This window comes from Myotis myotis, unplaced genomic scaffold, assembly GCF_014108235.1.
Source record: "Myotis myotis isolate mMyoMyo1 unplaced genomic scaffold, mMyoMyo1.p scaffold_m19_p_6, whole genome shotgun sequence".
NCBI classification, from domain to species: domain Eukaryota; kingdom Metazoa; phylum Chordata; class Mammalia; order Chiroptera; family Vespertilionidae; genus Myotis; species Myotis myotis.
Window position 1 is genome coordinate 15,119,264 of NW_023416368.1, and position 19,938 is coordinate 15,139,201.

A 19,938-nucleotide genomic window follows, 5' to 3' on the forward strand; every position below is an offset into this window, starting at 1 on the left:
CCCAAAACACTGGCATAAATATGTATTTGAAGAAATAGGTGAACATAGACCCAGAGAAGTAAAATCTTAGTAAGTAAACTATCTGGGCCTTGTTTTGTTTTCATCTTCCCTGTGAGCCAGAGAAAGCCGCGAGGTTCCACAGAGAGAGCAGTGGAGCTGAATTTGATCCTCGGCTAGGGTTCAGCGTGCCCATCGCGCGGTGAATTATTAACTGCTGTGGTCAGACAATACTGCAAACAAAAGGCTATAAATTAGCGGCTCGCTTGCATTAGAAACATAAAGGGATTATTTCAGATGTATTGATTCAAACCCCATTGATTCTATAATACTTCTCACTCCTGCTATGAAAAATAACTGGACTGTTTTTGTAAATGGGGTCTAGCAGCTTAAGGCAAGCATAAATGTTTATTAAGGAACTGAAAACCCCTCTCCCTCATTTTTGAATTTAGGGCATATATAATAGTAGTCACTGCAGCATGACAACTATTTTATCTTATATTATGGAGAATTTAACATTGAGAAATGCTAATATGTATCTAAGAGCTTGTCATTTCAAGACTTGTTCTAGAATTTTTGAAGAGGCTACGGTGACGGCAAAATGAATGCAAATATGTCCCTATTTTCTGATCAGTATCTCCAGTGTGTGAAAATGGAGCGGTACTACGTCTCCGTGCAGAAAATGATTGTGTAAAATAAAGTTAGACTTCTTTTTTAAACTTTTACCCACAGCAAAAAATTGTAAACATGTCTTTTTGCAAGTCACCTCCTAGCCAAGCATGCCTTTAGGTTTGGTTCCCTGATAAGCCTCCATTCTACATGTATCACATTTTGCAGTATAAATGAATCTGCAGAAAATTAGGGCAAAATGAAGAGGGAAGGATTGCGTTTGGTTAGAACAACAACAAAAAAAATACCACTACACACACTTTTGTGGAGTGCCGTATATTATTGGAAACAAGCACGCAAGCCAAATATGGAAGCCTACCTAAATGAAAAGATGGGAGACATATTTTATTCAGTGGGGAGGGGAGCGAACAGCAGAGCATAGATCTCAGATGAGAATGAATGAACAAACAGGGAAGATACTAACAATCCTGGAATAGAGAAGAATCACTATGAAGGAGGCACTGCCAGTCGTGAGAACCCGTGCAAAGGGAGCTCCTGGGGGCAGGAGACCCCCTTGGTGAGAGCCTTCGACAAGCAGTGCGTGGCCGAGGAGTGTGGGTTGACTATGTCACCCCCTTATGTCAGGATTGTGCCACACAATGGAGATAAAGAAGTTTAATGCTACATGCTTCTAGTAGCTGAAGATTGATTGGAAATCCCTCGAAAATGACCTGTCTGATAAGGTCATGGTGCCTGGAATAAGCAATTAAGTGCAAAATAAACGCATCTTAGGGATTCATAACATGCACTGAATGACATCGATTGTAGTCATCCAGTAAATGACCTCGCAATTGTATTCGGCAATAAACACATGAGCGCTTTATCGTGCCTATGGCAGGCGCTCGAGTGATGTATTTTATCCTGCAGCACCAACGATGCTCACCTTTTGACTCGATTAAGTGTGTATGTGAACAGGGACAAATTGGTGATTTAGCACCATCCGGGGGTTCCCGGAGCTACTGCCTTCAGAGCAGTGCCTTGGCAGAGAGTGGCCAGGATAAGGACAACCTGCTTTCACTCAGCGGCCTGTGTCTGCTTCTCTCCCAACAGGAAGTCATACTCAAGAGGGCTGCGGACCTGGTGGAAGCGCTCTATGGGATGCCACACAACAACCAGGTGAGCGAATGGGGCCTCCAACCTATGTGGGCTCCACATTCAATGTAAGGTCTCAGACTCCTTGGTGTAATGGAAACGTATGGAAACCATAAAAGTCCCTTGCACGAGTTCAGTGTTTAAGCCATTCAGACACATCACGTTGCAAAGCCATTCAATTCTTCTCTCTTCTTTTGTAAAATTTTTTATTGCCTTTTCTACTATGATCATTTTCCTTACCCGAAGAGGCATTCTGTTTAAAACGAAATCTTCTGTGGGAATGTACTTCATGATGGAGGGAGAGAGTTACTGCTGCTTTATGTTATTCCTCAGGGTTTTCAAGCCAATTGAGGAGGGAAAAAAGGGTTTAATTTCTTCTCCTAAAAAGTATAACAAGATCTGAATATAACTGTCTTCCTCTATTTCCTAGAGCGCATCCTTGTATGAGGATGCTAGTATGAGTCGGACAAATGATTTACTCTTTTTGTGCCACCTGAGTCAATGTGCAGGGGACACAGTCCCACTAATACTCAGGGACCCAGAGAGTTATCTACAACCTGCCCTAAACTTCAGCAGGAGAGGGGGCTGCAGTGTGTGTGTGTGTATATATAGCCTCGCATTCCTGTGTGTTCCCAGGGCACTGTCATAGACTGTGAGGTGGTAAAGGAGGGAAGGCTTCGATAATGGGCTTCCCAAGTCAGACAGACAGGGCTCTGCAGCCCAACTCTGTCCTTAAATAGGTGAGTTCCCCCATTTGTGATATGGGGGTGATGACGAAGAGACTAAACCTGAAGGTTTGCAGGGACTGGTGCAGAAATTAATGCCATTATCAACGGGAAGCCATGGGAAGCCCGGAGCATGGTCCACAGTGAGCCCCTGACTGTGGCGTCACTGGGGTGTGATGGGGTAGCTAATGGGGGTGCTCCTCTTTCTTTCCAGGAGATTATTCTGAAGAGAGCGGCTGACATCGCAGAGGCCCTATACAGTGTCCCCCGCAACCACAGTCAGCTCCCAGCCCTCACTAACACTTCCGTCCACGCGGGCATGATGGGCGTGAATTCCTTCAGTGGACAACTGGCCGTGAATGTCTCCGAGGCCTCGCAGGCCACCAATCAGGGTCAGGAGCCTGCTCTTCTTCTTCTCTGTCCCCCTGTCCCTTCCAAACCTGAAGCTACAAACCAAAAGGGGAGATTCCTCGCCACTGTGCATCAGGCACTATTGTGGCATTTTATCAGGGAAGCTGGTAGAAGGGGCTGCCTGGAGCCACTGCTGCACCAGCCTTCTCACCATCAACCAAGAGCGACAGACCGCAAAGAGGGCGGGAATTAAAGTTCTGAGGGACCAAAGCACAGCGTTCGAAACCAGGGAATAGGAACCTGTTCACTTCAGGGTACATCTTGTAAATTGGGATTTATTTCTGCTCTAAAATGATGATTTATGGGCCCTGCATTGCCACTTCTCAGGGCCCTGCTAAGTATTTATGATCTCCTAAGAAATGTGCCTTTGCTGGCTTCCCATTTTAATCAGAGCCAGCACCATCAGCCCCTCCCATGAATCACCAACCCCTTTCCTCCAGGGCACGGCATGGGGACAGCCATTCCCTGCCCCATCTTCCAGGACTGCCACCCACCTGGACGCCACCCTCACCCCTGGTTTTGTCCCCACCCCTCAGGTTTCACCCGCAACTCAAGCAGTGTCTCACCACACGGATACGTGCCGAGCACCACCCCCCAGCAGACCAACTATAACTCCGTCACCACGAGCATGAATGGATACGGCACAGCCGCCATGTCCAATTTGGGTGGCTCCCCGACCTTCCTCAACGGCTCGGCTGCCAACTCGCCCTATGCCAGTAAGTACAGATGTGTGTCCTAAGTCTTCTGCAGGGAATTCAGCATTGTGCTGTGTGGCCCACGGTGCAGCTCTCTGGGCCGTGCCCTGCCAGCCCCACATTGACCCAGGTGATGCTGGGGGCAGCACTGTTTCCATTAGACACATCTGCCTCCCCTTTCTCCCCAGAACCGCCCTAACCAACGGAACTTTGCTGCAACCCAAAGCAGCAGTATGCTATTATAGCCAGAACCCAAGCCTGGGATCAGATGGAGACGGGCCACTAGCTGGTGGCCCCGGGGAAGCTGATCTCCTCTCCAAGTCTCAGTTTTTTGGTCTGTAAAATGGAGGGGAACTAGCCTTCATCCCAGAGAATTGTTGAGAGACTTTGATACAAGAATGAATGCCATCAGTTGTCCCTGGTGCCTGAGCCATGAGAGGCACATGCAGTGAATCTAAGTACTGATCATAATGATAATAGTGAGAGGGGCAGGTAATATAGCACAGTAACAATAGTCTAAAACATGAACGCTCTTCCTTTAGGAATATGACTCCTTTGTTTTCAGTGCCTAAAAACAACACAACTTTATTACCTTGAGTTCTAGAGGTCAGAGGTCGACAATGGGTTGGCAGGACTGGGTTCCTTCTGGTGGCTCTGGGAGGACTCTGATTTCCTTTGTTGTTTTAATGGTTGGAATTTTTCCCCCCCCTTTGTGTTTGATATGCACTTAGAAAAAAACAACCACCAACAAATGAAAAAAAAAAAAAACACTTTATTTTTTCCAAAAACCTGGCAAAGGAAACACACACAGACATAAGAAATGTTCTTGGCTCTTGTCTTAAAGAAGTGTACCTTAGGATATTTTTCAGGTGCCACATTTAGATTGCACCTAAAAAGCCTCAATGATATGTCTCTACATTCTCTTGGTCTCCCTCTGAGGATATTTATATAGACAACCAAGTTCATCTTAGACGATGTGCGTGACTCTTGTTGTGTGAAATGTGGCCAAACTCTTAGGCATTTGTAGGAAGATAGGATGATAGAAGACGTATTGTTCAATGAAAGAATATTCATGGTTTTTTTAAAAAAAAATGAGGTTTAGCTAAAAATACTGAATGTGGTGCTGTCTCTTATGGTGGAAATGTGGAGAGTGCTAATCCTTGGAAAGTTTCAAAGTTATTTCTGAAAGCAATACTTAGGGCCTTTTGTTTTCTGGGCTAAGTGTGTGCTAAGTATTTCTACTTTGTTTGGAATCATCAGCTTGTTGAACATTTAGAATTTCAATAACCTGCGTACATTATGTCTGTCTGCTCGAGAGTCGACGTTGAGGGCCAGTTCCACATAGATTTTGATTCATGGGAAGGTTGTTTCTCATAGATCAGTTCCGTGTTCTCCCATCTATTCAATCAGAAAATGTCTCCATCATGACCTGAAAATTAAAAGGTGGCACTCTTAATTAAATCAATAAACTAATTGCTATATGGTAGCAATTCAATTTAAGGGCTTGGATTGCTCCGTCTTCTCAAGCCCGTGCAGACAGCGAGCGACTTCAGCCTGAGATTGCATCTGTCAGCCCGGGAAACTTCGAACACTTAATTTCCATTAATTGATTTCCTTAGTGCTCACAAATATAGTATTAAATTCTCAAATAAGCTCTCAGATGGGACGGTTTCATCTGCATAAATGCAAATAAAACAATAAACACCAAGCCCAGCAGATTCAAATTTTTGCTTCCATAAGAATTATTCATAAACCACTCATGTTGAAAAATCCCTCGCAGGATAAAACAAAAAAGTAAAATAAGACATTCCACTGGTGAGCACACTTTCTGGTGTGCTGGCTGGTAACTAATAACGTTGTAACAAATGGAACTGCTTGACTATCTCTCACCCCTCTCTCTGCTCACACTCCCCACCCCTAAATACACATCACCATCTTATTTGCCAATGAGATTAATTGCCTTCCTCGGTGAACCAGCAGGATTTCAAGTCTAGGAATATTTAAAAACCAAACCTCCAGTGTAGGGGTTTTGCAATCTACATGGGTGTTATTATTGAGCGTATTTTCACATTTACAAATCCTAAGAGGTGTATAAAAATGCTGGCCTCATTAAAAGAAAAAGTACAGTTTAGGAAATGTTTGTGGAAACTCTGAGGATGGCGGCTCTGTGTTCTGCCATATAAAGCATTCAGTGCCTTCGATTGTGTGCCACCGAGAACCCATTGCGAGAGGTCACTTCCCCCGCTGGCAACTGCTGCCTGTGACCAATTTGATTCCCACTTCCTTCACTTTCTCAAGTCAGTAGGCCAAGGGTAAGCCCACCTCCGCAGCCCCTGGGAGTCAGGTGGGCTCCTGGGAGGGGAGCCTTTTCTCCTGGCTCTCTTTTTCCTCTGCAGGATAGTGTGGTAGAAAGAGCACTGAGTTGGGGTGTGGTTCCTGGCTTCACCATTCCAGCTATGGCCCTTGGGCAAGTCACGCTGTTTTCTGAGTTTCAGCTGGCTCCATTGGCTCAGGTGTAAAAAGGATGGAATAGGCCCCAACTTAACTTGCTTGGCCAATGACATTAGCTGAAAAAGATGGGAAGATGTCTTCTGAATGATAAAGCAATATATAATGTTCATGACATAATATGAGAAATAACACAGTAGAAGGAAGTACCTAGAATTGAATTAAGTGCCTGGGAATCACTGGACAGCATTCATACTTTTCCCAGGAGAGGACGGAGCCAGAAGGGAAATGGATGGAAATACTAGTCTTGAGTGTAGAGGACTCAGAGGGTGCAACATCTCTGTCTCCTAAAGGTAATCAAGAGATGATTAGCGACCAGCAAAAGATGAGAGGACCGTTGTTGATAGACAAGATGTGTCTCCCAAACTCTTTCGTATTCCCAAGCAGCTAGGTGTTCTTTCTCTCTGAATTGCCCACGTCAGTTCTCCCATCATTGATAATCCACATCCCCACTCCTACCACACTGGGAGTATTTACATAAGACTCCTCCTATCATACTGCTTGTTAATTCACAAACATTTACATTCCACTTCATGGGGGATAAGAGGGGATTTGGAATGTTGACTTGTAGTTCTGCATGAGCTACAGAGGTTGCACATGACAGTCTACTTGTCCACCTTGCCTCCTATCCATCTATCTCTGTGTTGTGGAGCATCAAGGTACAATCATATTCTTAAGGAACCCATACCATCATGGGGAGAAAAGGAAGCCACACATACACACCTCCCGCTGTCAGTGCCTGTGGAATCCTGGTGTTGCCTTCAGTCACCCTTCCTCCTCACACCCTCTCATTCCAGCAGTGACCATGTACTCAAAGCTGGCCTCCTTCTACCTCATATCCCCAACCCCTTTGCTGGAACCTCAGGTTAGGCTCCACCAGGAATGCTTTCCCTGACACCTCCTCTGTGAAGCCTTCTCTGTTTTCCCTTTCCTACCTCTACAGAGTTGGCCAGGCTCACTTTTGTTGCTATTTTGTGCTACCCTAACCCTTGTAAGAGCACGTTGTTCCCTGGCCTGGGGCACCCAGTGCCTAGCATGCTCCTGGCACATAGTAGACCCACAGTAAACACAAAGAAGATCACCACCAACAGAAGGTAGCACGTGCCAAGTACCTGTACCAATGATGAAAGCAGACCAGCTCCTGCATGTTCAGGGAAGGCTCATGCTGGAGGGGTAGCCTGAGCCACCTTGTGTTGGGATGCCAGGAGAGCTGCTAATCTCTGCTTTCCCATTGCTTCTCCCAGTCGTGCCATCCAGCCCCACCATGGCCTCTTCCACAAGCCTCCCCTCCAACTGCAGCAGCTCCTCCGGCATCTTCTCCTTCTCACCAGCCAACATGGTCTCAGCCGTGAAACAGAAGAGTGCTTTCGCACCAGTCGTCAGACCCCAGACCTCCCCGCCTCCCACCTGCACCAGCACCAACGGGAACAGCCTGCAAGGTAAGCCCCAGGCCCCACTGGGCCAACCAGAGGCCGTGACTCCACACTCCCAGGCCTGAAGCAGATGTGTCTGTGCTGCAGAGGAGATCAGCTTCTCTCTGCCCTCATCTCATCTGTTCATTTGTGTTCACTCTCCTTGGCCCTGGCCCCAGCCCTCCTCTGCTGGACTTGCCTGAGCAGCCCTCTTTCCAACTCCAGGAATTCTGCTCAGGCCCTGGATTTGCTTGAGAATACTGTTTCCGTTTACTAATGCCACCGTTTTTCTTTCTCCTCTTTCACTCCCTGTGGTCGCCATAATCAGACCAGTCTTTTGTGGACTCTAGCAAGTTCTCCACTGCAGGGTCTCTCCCGGGACTGGCCTTCTCCTGAAGTAGGTCACTCAACCTTCCCTTCCTGTTGGCTGTGGCAGAGTGAGCGTGTGTGGGGCTGATAACGGGGAGGGGGTGAGCCACAGCCTGATCAGAGCCCTGACATGAGAGCAGCATAGGACACAAGCTCAAGACTTACTACTGGCAACCCCAAACCCCAAAACACCACTGGAGTATTCATTAAAATTGTTCAATCTCTTCCCTATCACAGAATATAGGAAACAGAGTCACCAAGAGTTAAAGTGACCTTTTTGTTCATTGAGAAAAATAACACCCACGTTTTTAAAACGAGTCCACCACTCCTTACATTTATCTAATGTGCTGGTTGCGTGGTGTGGACCTGCACCACCTCATTCTTTTTCCCACAGCAGGGTTGTGTGATAGGTACTCACAGTCAAAGTGCATGATCTCCAAAAGCTGGTTTGGCCGAAGCTGGTTTCCAACTCAGGCTCAGAAATTCATCTCCTCTTTCCAACTCCCAGACTCTGTACTCCTCGGGGGGCTGGGGTGTAAAACAGATGTGTTCAGGGTTCCTAAGGCAGCTGGCAGAGAAATATCATCAATTAAATGATCTGCTACCATTTGTTCAGCACACAAGAGGCATGTGCTACCTGTGTGACTTTGAGCAAACTGGGCCTTAATTTCCCCATCTCTACAATGGGGATAGTAATGACCTCATAGTGAGCATGCTTTGTCTTACTTGATCCCCACATCTTCCTGATGTAATATGAGGACTATTATGGTCTCCATTATACAGATGGTAACACTGAAACATAAGGAGAGTAAATACCTGCTCACAGGCCTAGCTAGTAAACTGTGGGGTTGAATGTAAACCCAGCAGGGTCTGTGGCCCTAACCCCTGGCCTACACAGCTCCCTATGGTGCCTCCCTTCAGTGGCTGTCACACTCCTGGTCACTGATGGAGGGCAGTAGAGTTGTTTGGGACTTCTCAGCCCTGTTTCTTATGTATAAGTGCATGTATATTTATTTATATTCATATATACATGTACTCTGTGCTGGACACTTTACCTTGATGGAACCTTACGTTGATTCTGAAAACCCTATGAGGTCAGTACTATCCCCATTGTAGAGATGGGGAAATTAAGGCCCAGTTTGCTCAAGGTCACACAGGTAGTACTGAGCACCTTTCCATGCCATGCTGAGCAAGGCAGGAGAAAGAAGGGATGGAAAAATGGGGACTTGGCCCAGGTTTTAGAACTTCTGGATTCAGGGAACATCTGGTAGTATAGGGATGTGTGTGATGAAAGGACCTGAAGACAGGGACACATGCTAGGTTTGTGCATTTGCCCCCCACCCCACCCCCCGCCCGGGTGTGTTTCTAACCCGTCTGCACAGACTCCAGAAGTACCAAGATTCCCCCCTACTTCTGGTTATCCACCACCTCTCTGTCCAAGATGCAGAGCGCGGAGGGTTTGAGGGTAACTCGGGAGTGCACTGCCCTTTCCTTCTGATTGAGCATGTGTCCAGGAGATTCCTGCCAGTGGTTGTTTTTCTGACACTGTCATGGACCAAACGTCCCTACTTTTGGAGGGTGGCTGTGGGGGAGGTATGAGTAGAGAAATTAAAAGTCAGTTCTGATGCCATCCTCCATCCTACCCCCTGCTTGCTCCATTCCCAACCAAGACACTCACCTGGCAGGGCGCCGGCACACAGTCCAGGAAGCTGCTGCGTGGGGCCTGGGTCTCCCCGAGCAAGGTGGTAGTCAGACTCTGGGCTCCCAGAACTAGAACCAAAGAATTACTTCATCTTTCTGAATCCCACTTCTTCTGTAGAAAAGGACATGGTGGGTTGTAGAATTGCAGGTAAGAACCTCTGGCGTGTTACATTCCTCCTCCTCCTTCTCATCGTTACAGTAACCCCTGCTTCCTTTGGACCCCCCTAGTTCAGGATTGTGATCATTAAGACAGGACAAGTGACACAGGAAGAGTTGGTTAAGCAAATTGACCATGTAAACAAGATTAGAGGTGACACACTTAGGCTGCTTAAGTATTTTAAAGGCCTATTACCTCCAACCACCACTCTGCTAATTGTACCTCATCCTGTTTTTTTTCTATAAAGCCAACTTCTTAAAGGTCTTATCTCCAGCATCCCTTCCTTAGCCTCTGCTAGTGACCGAAGCCCGGCTATTCCCCGAGAAAGAAGCACAGCAGCCTCACATGATGGAGGTTATGATGGTCACAGCCACTCACATGGGAGAGCTTGATCCCAGCCTGGCTTCTGCATTATCTCAACCTCCCCACCACCCTTTGATATAGACTGTTTATTGTCCCCATTTTACAGATGCAGAAACCGAGACTTATAACCTAGATAGCTCATTGAGTGTTACACAGCTGGCAAGTAGGCAGACCGACCATTGTAAATCCTTATGCTCTATGGCTAAACTATAGTCAAGCCTCTGGGTTAGGCCCATGTACACTACACCGTCCTGACCTTAAAAAGTTCCCTGCATGACGATCAGTGCAACAAACACCACAGGAATGAAGGCAGGTCTGTCTGGGGGGAGGCTGGGCACCATGCTGCAGAAGCTTAAAGGGAAAGGTTAGGGAGCTTACCTACCAGCCTACTGGAGAGGTTGTCTTTGAAATGGACTGTGGGTGAAGGGCAGGTAGGATTCGAGCCAAGGGACATGGAGGAAGGGGCACTGAAGCAGAAGGATAGGGAAACCTGAGCCAGAGAGTCATGTGCAGTCACCAGGAAGCCCCTCAGCACCCTGGTGCATGAAGCCAAGAAGCAGGGAGAAGGTTGACAAGGAAGTCCTTAACAGGAAGTCATTCGCTCCATTCTTTACATACATCTGACCACTCACAGTTTCTACTATGATCCCAGCTGGCTTTCTCTCCCAAGGAGGCAAGACCTTTGACAATTTACCATACGTCTTAAGAAATTTTTTAGGACAAGGTGATTCTTAATCTCAGTCCTTCCAGAGCCTCACACGATGTTCTGCTAAAAACCAGTTTCCATGTTGTGGGGAAACACGTCTAGAAAATGGTCTTTACTGGACTGCTGTCTTGGAGATCCATAATGCACCTAAGTGCACGAAGGGCCCTGAGCCAAACAAACAAATGTTTCCTAAGCTTCTTTGCCCACAGAACCCTTTTCCGAATGTTAAAACTAGCGAACATCCTTAAAAAACTTGGGAAAATGCGGAGACATTTTCCCTTCTTCTCTAGAGAAAGCCATTGGTAAGTCCCAACGCTAGACTCCCCAGCGTGCCGCCCTCATGGGGCAGACTTGAGTCACCTAGCCTGCTCATTGTCCTGAGACATCCTCCCCTCCCCTTCTCCCAAAGCCACGGCCCCCGAGCAGGGTTCTCTGCAATCTCAGGCCTCAGAGGAAGGACTTCATTAATCGAGAGAGGGGCAGCCCAGAGAAGGCTGTCACCGCGCCATTGCCCCCCGTCCCCCCCCCCCCAGCCCAGTGTAGTGATTTTAAACCCTAACCAAGTCCCTGACAATCTGGGCAGCAAAAAGTTAAAAATGAAAGGCCGGCTGTGGCTGGTGTGCTCAGTGGTTAGAGCGTCAACCCGCACACTGAAGGGTTGTGGGTTTGATTCTTGGTCAAGGACACGTACCTGGGTGGCAGGTTTACTCCCTGTCCCTAGTCTGGGCACGTCAGGAGGCAACCAGTCGATGTGTTTCTCTCTTCTCTCTCTCCCCTGTCCACTCTCTCTGAGGAGCAAAGGAAAAAATATTCTCAAGTGAGAAAAACAAAACATACATATAAGATATATAAAACAAAAGGCCAGAACACCCACATACTGAGATTTTTCTTCCGCTGCTTGGCTGAGACTTAGACCGGCCAGGCCCACCCGACTTGGGGTGCCATGCGGTCCAGTAGTGAACCCTGTGGAATTGTCTTTTTTTTTGAGCACGTGTACAATTTGTGTAAGTCTTTCCTCACTCTATTCCTGGTTAGCTGCTAATTCTTACTCATATGGTGGTTCAAGGAAGCCCACACTCCAAAGTCCCCCAGCTCTGCCAAACTTTCTATTTTGTTTTGTTCTCACCAAACGTGAAAACTGTACTGAAAAAAAAACACCCAAAAAGCACTGCCTTTCAAACCACTAGTCCTACGGGCTCCTGTCACTGGACATGGTCGCTCAGCTGCCGAGGAGGACCGCAGTGCCCTCAGTCTTGTGATACGTTTGGCCATGGGGCTTTCAGCGTATCATGTCCTCATGGAAATCTTGGGTAAATCAACATGCCAGTGGCATTTCTGGAACATTCCAAGCTTCAGACACCCAGCCCTCTCACCCACATTAGCAATCCTGAGGATTGCAGCACAGACACAGGAAAACGGCTCCTGGTAGCTCCGGTGCACCCCTGCAGTCTGCAGTGAAGTTTATGAAACAGCCTCTTTAGAGGTGTCTGAGCTCAGAGGCCACAAATGATGTTTTCCCAAAATGTACCGAATGGTAAGGGTTCTGCGCTGGACGTTAGGAAGTCGCAGGAGAGATATAGCGAGCTGTAACGCTGATGGCGTATGCAGAATTCTGGGGGTAGGTACACATGGGACTTCTTCGAGAAAGAGGTCTGAGGGCCAGGGAAGTGTGGCAGACCAAAGCCACCCGCTGGATACCCTCAGATGTTTGCTTGTTTGATTTTAATTATTTGCTAACCCTATGTAAACTGAGCTATTTAGTTTTTTTAAATCCACACCTTTACCTTGTCTTGAAATAGTTCAGCTCTGATGGCTCGGAGCAGGCATTCCTGCACAGCGGCGTTTGTGGGAGCCGAGTCCCTGGCCCCTCTAAAGAAGGTGTGCCCTGGGTGGAGTCACCTCAAGCCCTGCTCAGGGCACTTCGTCCCAGCCTGGGCTCTCGGGCGCTGGAGTTGGCCATCCCTGCATTCCAGATTAAGAAGAGCTGTTAGCTATGGACTAGCACACCAGTTAGCCTTGCTTTATAATGCTTAACATGGCCCTGGTGGAGGTTTAATCTAATTATCCTAACACATCATGCCAGGAAACAAACCACTGCTTAGATTTTATTTTTAGTTCTGCACATCCAAATGGGATTGTTTCAGGCCCCAACTGGTCAATGGTGGCTGAACCCATTGACCAAATTAGCAGAAAGCTTGTCAGTTTCCACTTTGCTTAGCACCATATTGACTCTGCCCCGCTACCTGGCTGTGCTGTGGGGAATCTGCCCTTCAATGCCAGGCACACAGTAGATTTGGCGGGGAGGCAGGAGGAGACTTGCTTCTTTTTGCCACAGGCTCAGAAAGGTCTGCCGTTGCTAAGGGTGCCTGGACAGAAAGGTCCTCATGGAGGTGGGGGTGCTGAGCGGGCACTCCATGGACACCCCTACCCCTCACCTTTGGAGCTACAAACATCTTGAATTCTCAAGTGAAGGCTTGGGTTGAAATATGGAGCTCCCTGTTCCAGTCAAATCGAGGGCTCAGTGGACTCTTAGGGGGACTGCATTTCCAACCGATCCCAACTCTTTGGGGGTTTAAGTTGGTCTGCATTTGGCAAGAGGCACTTCCTGTTTCTAAGAAAAATGGCTTTTGAGGGCTTAAGAAAAAGGCTCCAGGAGCTTTTGGACTGCAAACCGGCTCTTGCAAAACAACATTTGGATGATTTACGTGTAAATGAATCAGAAACATGTGGATTAAATTTCCTTGTGAATACAGATGGGTTTAAAAATTAACGGAAAAAGTGTTTGGCAAAATACTTATTTCTTAATTGAATCTAAAATGTCAGGGGTGGGGGTGGGGAGGCACCGGGTGTGTGTGCCTTTCCCCCCATCCCCCCCAACAGGGCTCCCCTCCCTCTGTGTATCTACTGCAGAGCTTGTGTTAATTGGAGTTCAGTGTGTTTTTTAATGGCACATTCCTCTAGGCATGAGATTTGGGAAATGAAAAGGGTCACTTCCTAGATGCAGTCATCACTGACAAGAACATTAATTTAAATGTAGAATTGCCAATAAAAAAAAAAAAAAGCAATGACTTTCTCTGCTTGACCGCACGCTAAGCCACCATTGAGAGGCAATGATGGCCACCCCTTGCTTCTAATGAAAGCATTGCTCTCATCTCCACGCATTTCAGAGCTGCCACCCTTACTAATTATGATTCAGACACATCCCTGTATTTCTCACACCCATCATGTGAAGCGTGCTGGGTGGCAGGGTGCCTATTTGATATCAGAGGAATCAGCCCAGAGAAGTTAAACAACTAACCCAAGATCACACAGCTCGGTCACACAGAAGGGATGGGTTAGAAAAAGTAGCAGCTAATCCCTGTGAGAGCTTGCCTAGGAGCTGAACCAGGGGCCAGGCACTTCCCATATGTAGTTTTACTTAAATCTTCAACAAGCCGGGCAGTATCCCAGCCCTGGCAAACGACGAGCTGCATTTTCTAGCTGAGGACGAGAAGATACCTCAGGGGACCACACTCAGCAAGCAGGGAGCCCCGAGGTAGAAAGCCGGTCTATGGGATTCCCTGCTCTTCTAAACACTCCCTGTGGCCTCCTAACTGAATGCTGGGAGAGATTTTTGATGACCCTGACAGCCGTCCCTTTTCCCAGGATCTCACCCCAGCTTTCTAAGGCTACAGTTCTCTAGGGGCAGGTGCAGACCATTCTAGAAGCCTGGGTGAAGCGGTGGTATAGGAGACATTCTGGAGTTTCATGCATACCTGTTTCCTCCTCCTCCTCCTCCTCCTCCTCCATGTGGTCTCCCAGCTTCACTGGCCCATGGACAAGGCCCGTGGCAGCTGCCGCTGCCTCTCCAGTGTGAGGACAGCGTGAAGGTGCTTGGGTTGCTGGCGCTGGCCTCAGTCTGGGAGCTAACAGAGCACAAAGACACCCATGGTGTTTTGTGGAAAGTGCTGGAAGTTGGGACGGACCAGGTTTTCATTCTAGATTCTGCAAGTGAAAGAGAGAGAAAAGAGTGACAAATCGAAAAACCTCACTGTTCTGCAAGGTTTGGGGCTGTGACTTCCCCAGCAGTATTCAAACGATGCCCCTTCCCAGCGATGTTTTAAAATGGAAATCAGACTTGGAGGGGTGTTTAGAGTCTTCTGTTCTGTTCAAGACACATACCCAGGCTGGCACAGTAGTTATTGTTCTTAATCAAGTACCTGTATATTCCATACAAAAACTCATTCCTGGGAAGAGAAGAGCACTTTTGTGGTGAATAGTCAACCAACATAGTGGTGTGGGGGTGGTTTTTGTTGTTGTGGTTGTTTTTCTGGGTGAGAAGTTTGGAGGCAAAACCATTGACTTTTGTCTTCTCTTTCCACAGCGATATCTGGCATGATTGTTCCTCCCATGTGAAAGAATTGCCTTGAAGAGTTTTATTAATGAAGTGGTTGGATTCTGCTACAGAGAGTAATCTGATACAAGCCCCGGAGTGGAACTTTTAACTCAGGCCTTTTTCAGAGGAGTCACAATAACTGCAGATTTTTAAACAAACAATATCACCGACCTTGCAAATACTGAAGTTGGAAGGGATCTGTGAGTGCAGGGTGTTGGTTCAAGTTGTACCTCCCAGATGTTTGGGGGATATATTTATTCTTTGTTGATAAAAGCAAATCCTCTTTTTCTTTTCTTTCTTTCTTTCTTTTTTTTTTTTTTTTAAGCTTAACTCTGCGGTCATTGGTCTTTTATAAACCGTAAAGCTGTATACAAGGGACACTATAAATAAGACCCCATGTTTTAATTTATGATGTTTTTAAAGCCGTGTAAAGGGAGAATGAAGTGGTGATATTTACAAAAAAGTTAAAAAAAGAAAAAAAGAAAAAAGAAAATTAAAAAAAAGCTTGTATGGGACAGAATAGGAATGCCAGTTAGATTTTTTAGAAAACTAAGAGTCGGCTTTTGCGCCTTAAAGCATATCAAATGGTAGTTAGCTCAGACAGTGCATTTTCAGTATCTAACTTAACATGACACCCCTTAGCAGTGCAAGCTTATTTCTCTCTTTCCGTATCGTTGTCTTAAGTAACTGTGTAAATAAATGCAGCCTGGAGTCAAAAAGTGACCGTCACGTGATCACACGTTTCCCTTCAACACAAAAATCCAGTGCCTCTAAGACAGATTGTTAAAAAACTGCAGATTTAAACCTGAGATCATTCTCACTTTTAATTATGTCAACTTCGTCGGAAGCCGATGGCCTCTTGAGAGCTTGGTGGCACACGGACTGTGTGAGAACCTCCTTCGAATCTTTATGGAACAGGGTCCAGGCACAGAATTCCACATTATGCCTCCAGTTATCAAGCCAAAATATCCTCTTACACCCCCGCCATTTACAAGGTAAAAGTTTACTCATCCTAAAGGGGACTTCCCACCAGGCTTCCCAAAGCTGACAAGGGCAAGATGGCAGGCATTTCCCATGACAGGGCCTCTCCCAGTGGCCCTACCCACTGGTAACATAGAAGGTTAAAAGGATAGGTAAGTGCTTTGAAATTAAGAGGAAGAGGACTCTAGGAGATAGGAGAAGTAGGTTGAGACCTCCCAAACATCGCTTTCTGTTCTACGGCAATTTTTTGCTCTCATTATCTGGGAAGTGTTCTTAAAAATAAGAATTGATAGCAAAGATGCAGCGAAGCTATGAGGATGCATTTGCCTAATACTTTTTTTTTTTTCTCTTTGCGGTTGTGTTTTTGTATGTAGTTATAAATACTGTAGATTTTTTTGTGATTTTTTGCCAAAGTTGTTGTTCTATTTATACATTTTAATGTCTTAAGACAGTTTTTCAATATCACAAAAAGATTTTGCCGCATATTTTGCAAAGGAAAAAGAAGCTCACTACCTTTAGCTTGCACATACTTGCGAAGTTACTGAAGAGGCTTTCTGTTTCAAAGGGGATTTTGTAAAATATCCATATAAATAATGTATTTATCTTTGGAATTTGTACATTGCTTTCCCCTTCTTCCTTTTCCTCCCACCCCCAACTTATTTTATTGTGTATGTTTGCTATGTGAAAAAGTGCGTATTTGTTTGGTCACCTACAGTTGTATTAGCTGTTCCAATGTGATTTTTAAACATTTCATTTATAGTTATTTTTAGTATTGTTTTAAACCATTCTTCAATTTTTTTAAATTTCCACCCCAAAGCCATTGTCTATTTTTGTATTATTTGTAAGTTAAGAAGTTTTTTCCAATATATGGCAAAAAAAAGTAGCATATTATTCTTGTAGCATTTAGTTCTGTAGATTTTAAAAAAAATGTATCCTTTGCTTTGGAAGCTTACAAACACACACACCCCTAATGCTGTTTTACTCTATTAATATGCATGGAACCTCTCCCTCTGGAGTGACGCATTTTGTGCATTAAATTCGGGGGAGAAACTTCATAGAATCAATGAACATTCTTTCTTAAGTCTGCTTGTATATTTCCTCTGTCTTTCACATAAATATAAACCAGCAGATTGGATGCCTTAACAATGCAAATCATATCCATTTCACTTGTACATTGTAAGTGTGCACCAGAACTGTCAGTCATCACTAACATTATAAGAAAAAAGAAAAAGAAAAAAAAAAGACAAAGAAATCGAAAAGCACAAAAGAACTGTTTTGTTACCTTAAGACAATGTAACTTTTTCTAGTAGAGCAAGAAATTTACAACAATGCTGCAACTGTGCATGCCCCCATATGGATTTTGCAATGGTTTTCACTAGACTATCAGAGTGCGATTTTTATGGGTTGGGGTGGGTGAGGGAGGGGAGTTGCGGGAGGGAAGGGAGGAGGGGAGGAAAGCTGATTTTTCATGGTGAGAAATAATAATGATGATTAATAATAATAATAATAAAAAACTGGAAAATGTAAGCAAGGTGGACGCATTGCTTCTCGGTACTCGGAAAGGCTGTCTGAATTCGTGTAGTAAGCGCTGGCCTGAAGAAGTGTACAATTTAAAGCCATATTTTGTCTGGTGAGCCCCTTAACTGTTTGTGAAGGGACAGTCGGCCGGTGAGGTGTCCGGCTCAGACCCCGACAACAAACGCCACCCATCTGTCAGCCATGTGTAGTGGTTAGAACTTCTCTTGAAAGTCCAAAGAGCCTTTAAAATATGTTTAATTTGTGTCTTGTTGCCTCTATTTATATTGATTAGATGAAAAGACGTGCTGGCCCTCTGACCCTCTTTCTCCTACACAAAACTTTTACAAGTAAACGATGTTCCCCTAAATACAGAATATGGCTTTAAGAAGATGAAATAGAGAACTAAGATTTCAGTTTTGGGGGAAAAATACAGCTTCTGGATGACTGGATTGCATAACATGCCCTGGCCTCACATTGTACTAGAATGCAGCTTAACGAAGTCATCTCTAAATCTACTAACCTTTCACCTTCTTATCAAACTTTTTGAATAGACACACACTGTACAGTTCAATTGTTAGCGAACCTAACTACTGTAGAGATTGTTATAATTTTTTTTTTTTTTGCAAAAATTCAAGCTGTAAAAACTTTTCAACTTTCACAATATTTAATTAAAGTTACTTCCTGTCTGTGATGGCAGCTCCTAGTTGTGTATTCATTTCAATATTTCAGATGAGCCAAAGTCCAACATAATGTAAAAGGTTTGTGTTTGCAATTGTTCAGATCCGTGTTGACACCCAGAGAGAAGAAATCAGGGTAGTCCTGGGACACCCACTTTCTTTCCTTGTAAATCCTTGGGGATTTGCTAATCTGGGATGCAAATTGAACACGCACAGCGTACTGCTGCCCTCTGCTGGCAGCAGCTGGATGCACATGTGCCCTTGCTGGCCCACAGAGGTGCCCAGAGCCCCCCAAATTTCAACAGGCAAGCAATGAGAACCCCTGCTGTGACTGAGCTGTGAATCCAACACCTAGCCATTCTAGAACACCATCCTCCGTGCTACAAGTCTGAACCATACTCTTCACACACAGCTGCTAATTAATCCCTGTGAGCCTTTTGCCCAATTAATTATGTGCCCTGGCTCATTGATGAGGAGGCGTGTGCGAACTCAGAACCTGCATGAGCCACAGTTTTAAATCCCATGTGGGTGAGACACGTTCCCTGTTGGGTGAAACCAAATCTTTGTGGAGTCGAACATGCCACAAACAACCGATAGGTCCACAGTCCTGTAAAACTGTTTTGCTTTAAGTTTCATCATGATCATGTCTTCCCAATTGCACATTCAATGCTTTTCCTACTTTGCAGTTGTTGGACATGATAAGGTTAATGATGCTTATAAAATGTCTGGAGAACTCAGCAAATAGGCCATAGACCAACAGACCCTGGGCGGGCAGAGCTAACAGGGTGTCAGGCGGCCACCATCATGGTTATTTGTGCTGGGCATCGTGGATGCACATTTGCTTTGGAATGGAGCCCAATGTGAGATGATGACAGAGTGTAACCAATTCACTTAATAAGTAGAGAAGCTGCCACCCTTTTCTTCAAAAGGGAATCTACGTTGATTAGTTTGGTCATTATACATATTTGGAATTCTATATTAGATGTAGGTCCCTGTATTAGATACAGAAGATTAAAAAAAATGAACAAGAGGCATCTGCCCTCAGGATGCTCACCATCTCAAACAAGACAAATGTATAGTCAAATAAAGTTGTCTAGAATGGTTAGAGTGAGACAGGCACGCCTCGGAATAAAAAAGACAACCACACCTCTACAGACTGGCTTCTGCTTTCCTTAAGGCCTATTTCTTGAAAGCATTCATTCATTCATTCATTCATTCATTCACTTTGAAGGTTTCCTATGCACCTGGCACCAGGCGAGGCCTGGTGGACTCCATAGTGGGCTCAGAGACACTGGTCCTGTCCTCATGGACCTTACAGTTGAGTGGGGCAAGCAGACACTATGCAACCACACACATCTGTTCTAACAAACCAACCATGGCCATGGAGAAAAAGTCCAGTGTGCTCTAAAAGTCAATGACAGTGGGATCTGACTTGGCCTGAAGAGTTGGGGAAGGTTTCCAGAGATGTGACCTTTGAGCCAAGATGTGAAGAATGAGGTAACCAGGTGGGAGGGGCACCTAAGGCAGAGGGAATGAGGGCAGGTGTAAGGACCTGAGCTTGGGGCATGGATATGGTGCCCTC

At 45.7% G+C, this 19,938-nt stretch overlaps 1 protein-coding gene across 10 annotated transcripts in view; it reads left to right on the forward strand.

Moving 5' to 3' along the window:
- The window catches only part of EBF1 (EBF transcription factor 1), a 391,060-nt gene extending 372,678 nt beyond the window's left edge, over positions 1-18,382 (forward strand). For 4 of the 10 annotated variants that reach the window (XM_036314278.1, XM_036314279.1, XM_036314280.1 and 1 more), the window contains exons 12-17: positions 1,717-1,782; positions 2,698-2,875; positions 3,431-3,610; positions 7,342-7,536; positions 7,838-7,906; positions 15,169-18,382. In XM_036314278.1, the coding sequence (XP_036170171.1) occupies positions 1,717-1,782; positions 2,698-2,875; positions 3,431-3,610; positions 7,342-7,536; positions 7,838-7,905 (687 nt within the window). In that variant the 3' untranslated portion in view covers position 7,906; positions 15,169-18,382. The remainder of the gene's footprint in view (positions 1-1,716; positions 1,783-2,697; positions 2,876-3,430; positions 3,611-7,341; positions 7,537-7,837; positions 7,907-15,168) is intronic. The other 6 variants (XM_036314282.1, XM_036314283.1, XM_036314284.1 and 3 more) reach the window with 3 other exon arrangements.
- The last annotated feature ends 1,556 nt before the right edge of the window (positions 18,383-19,938 follow it).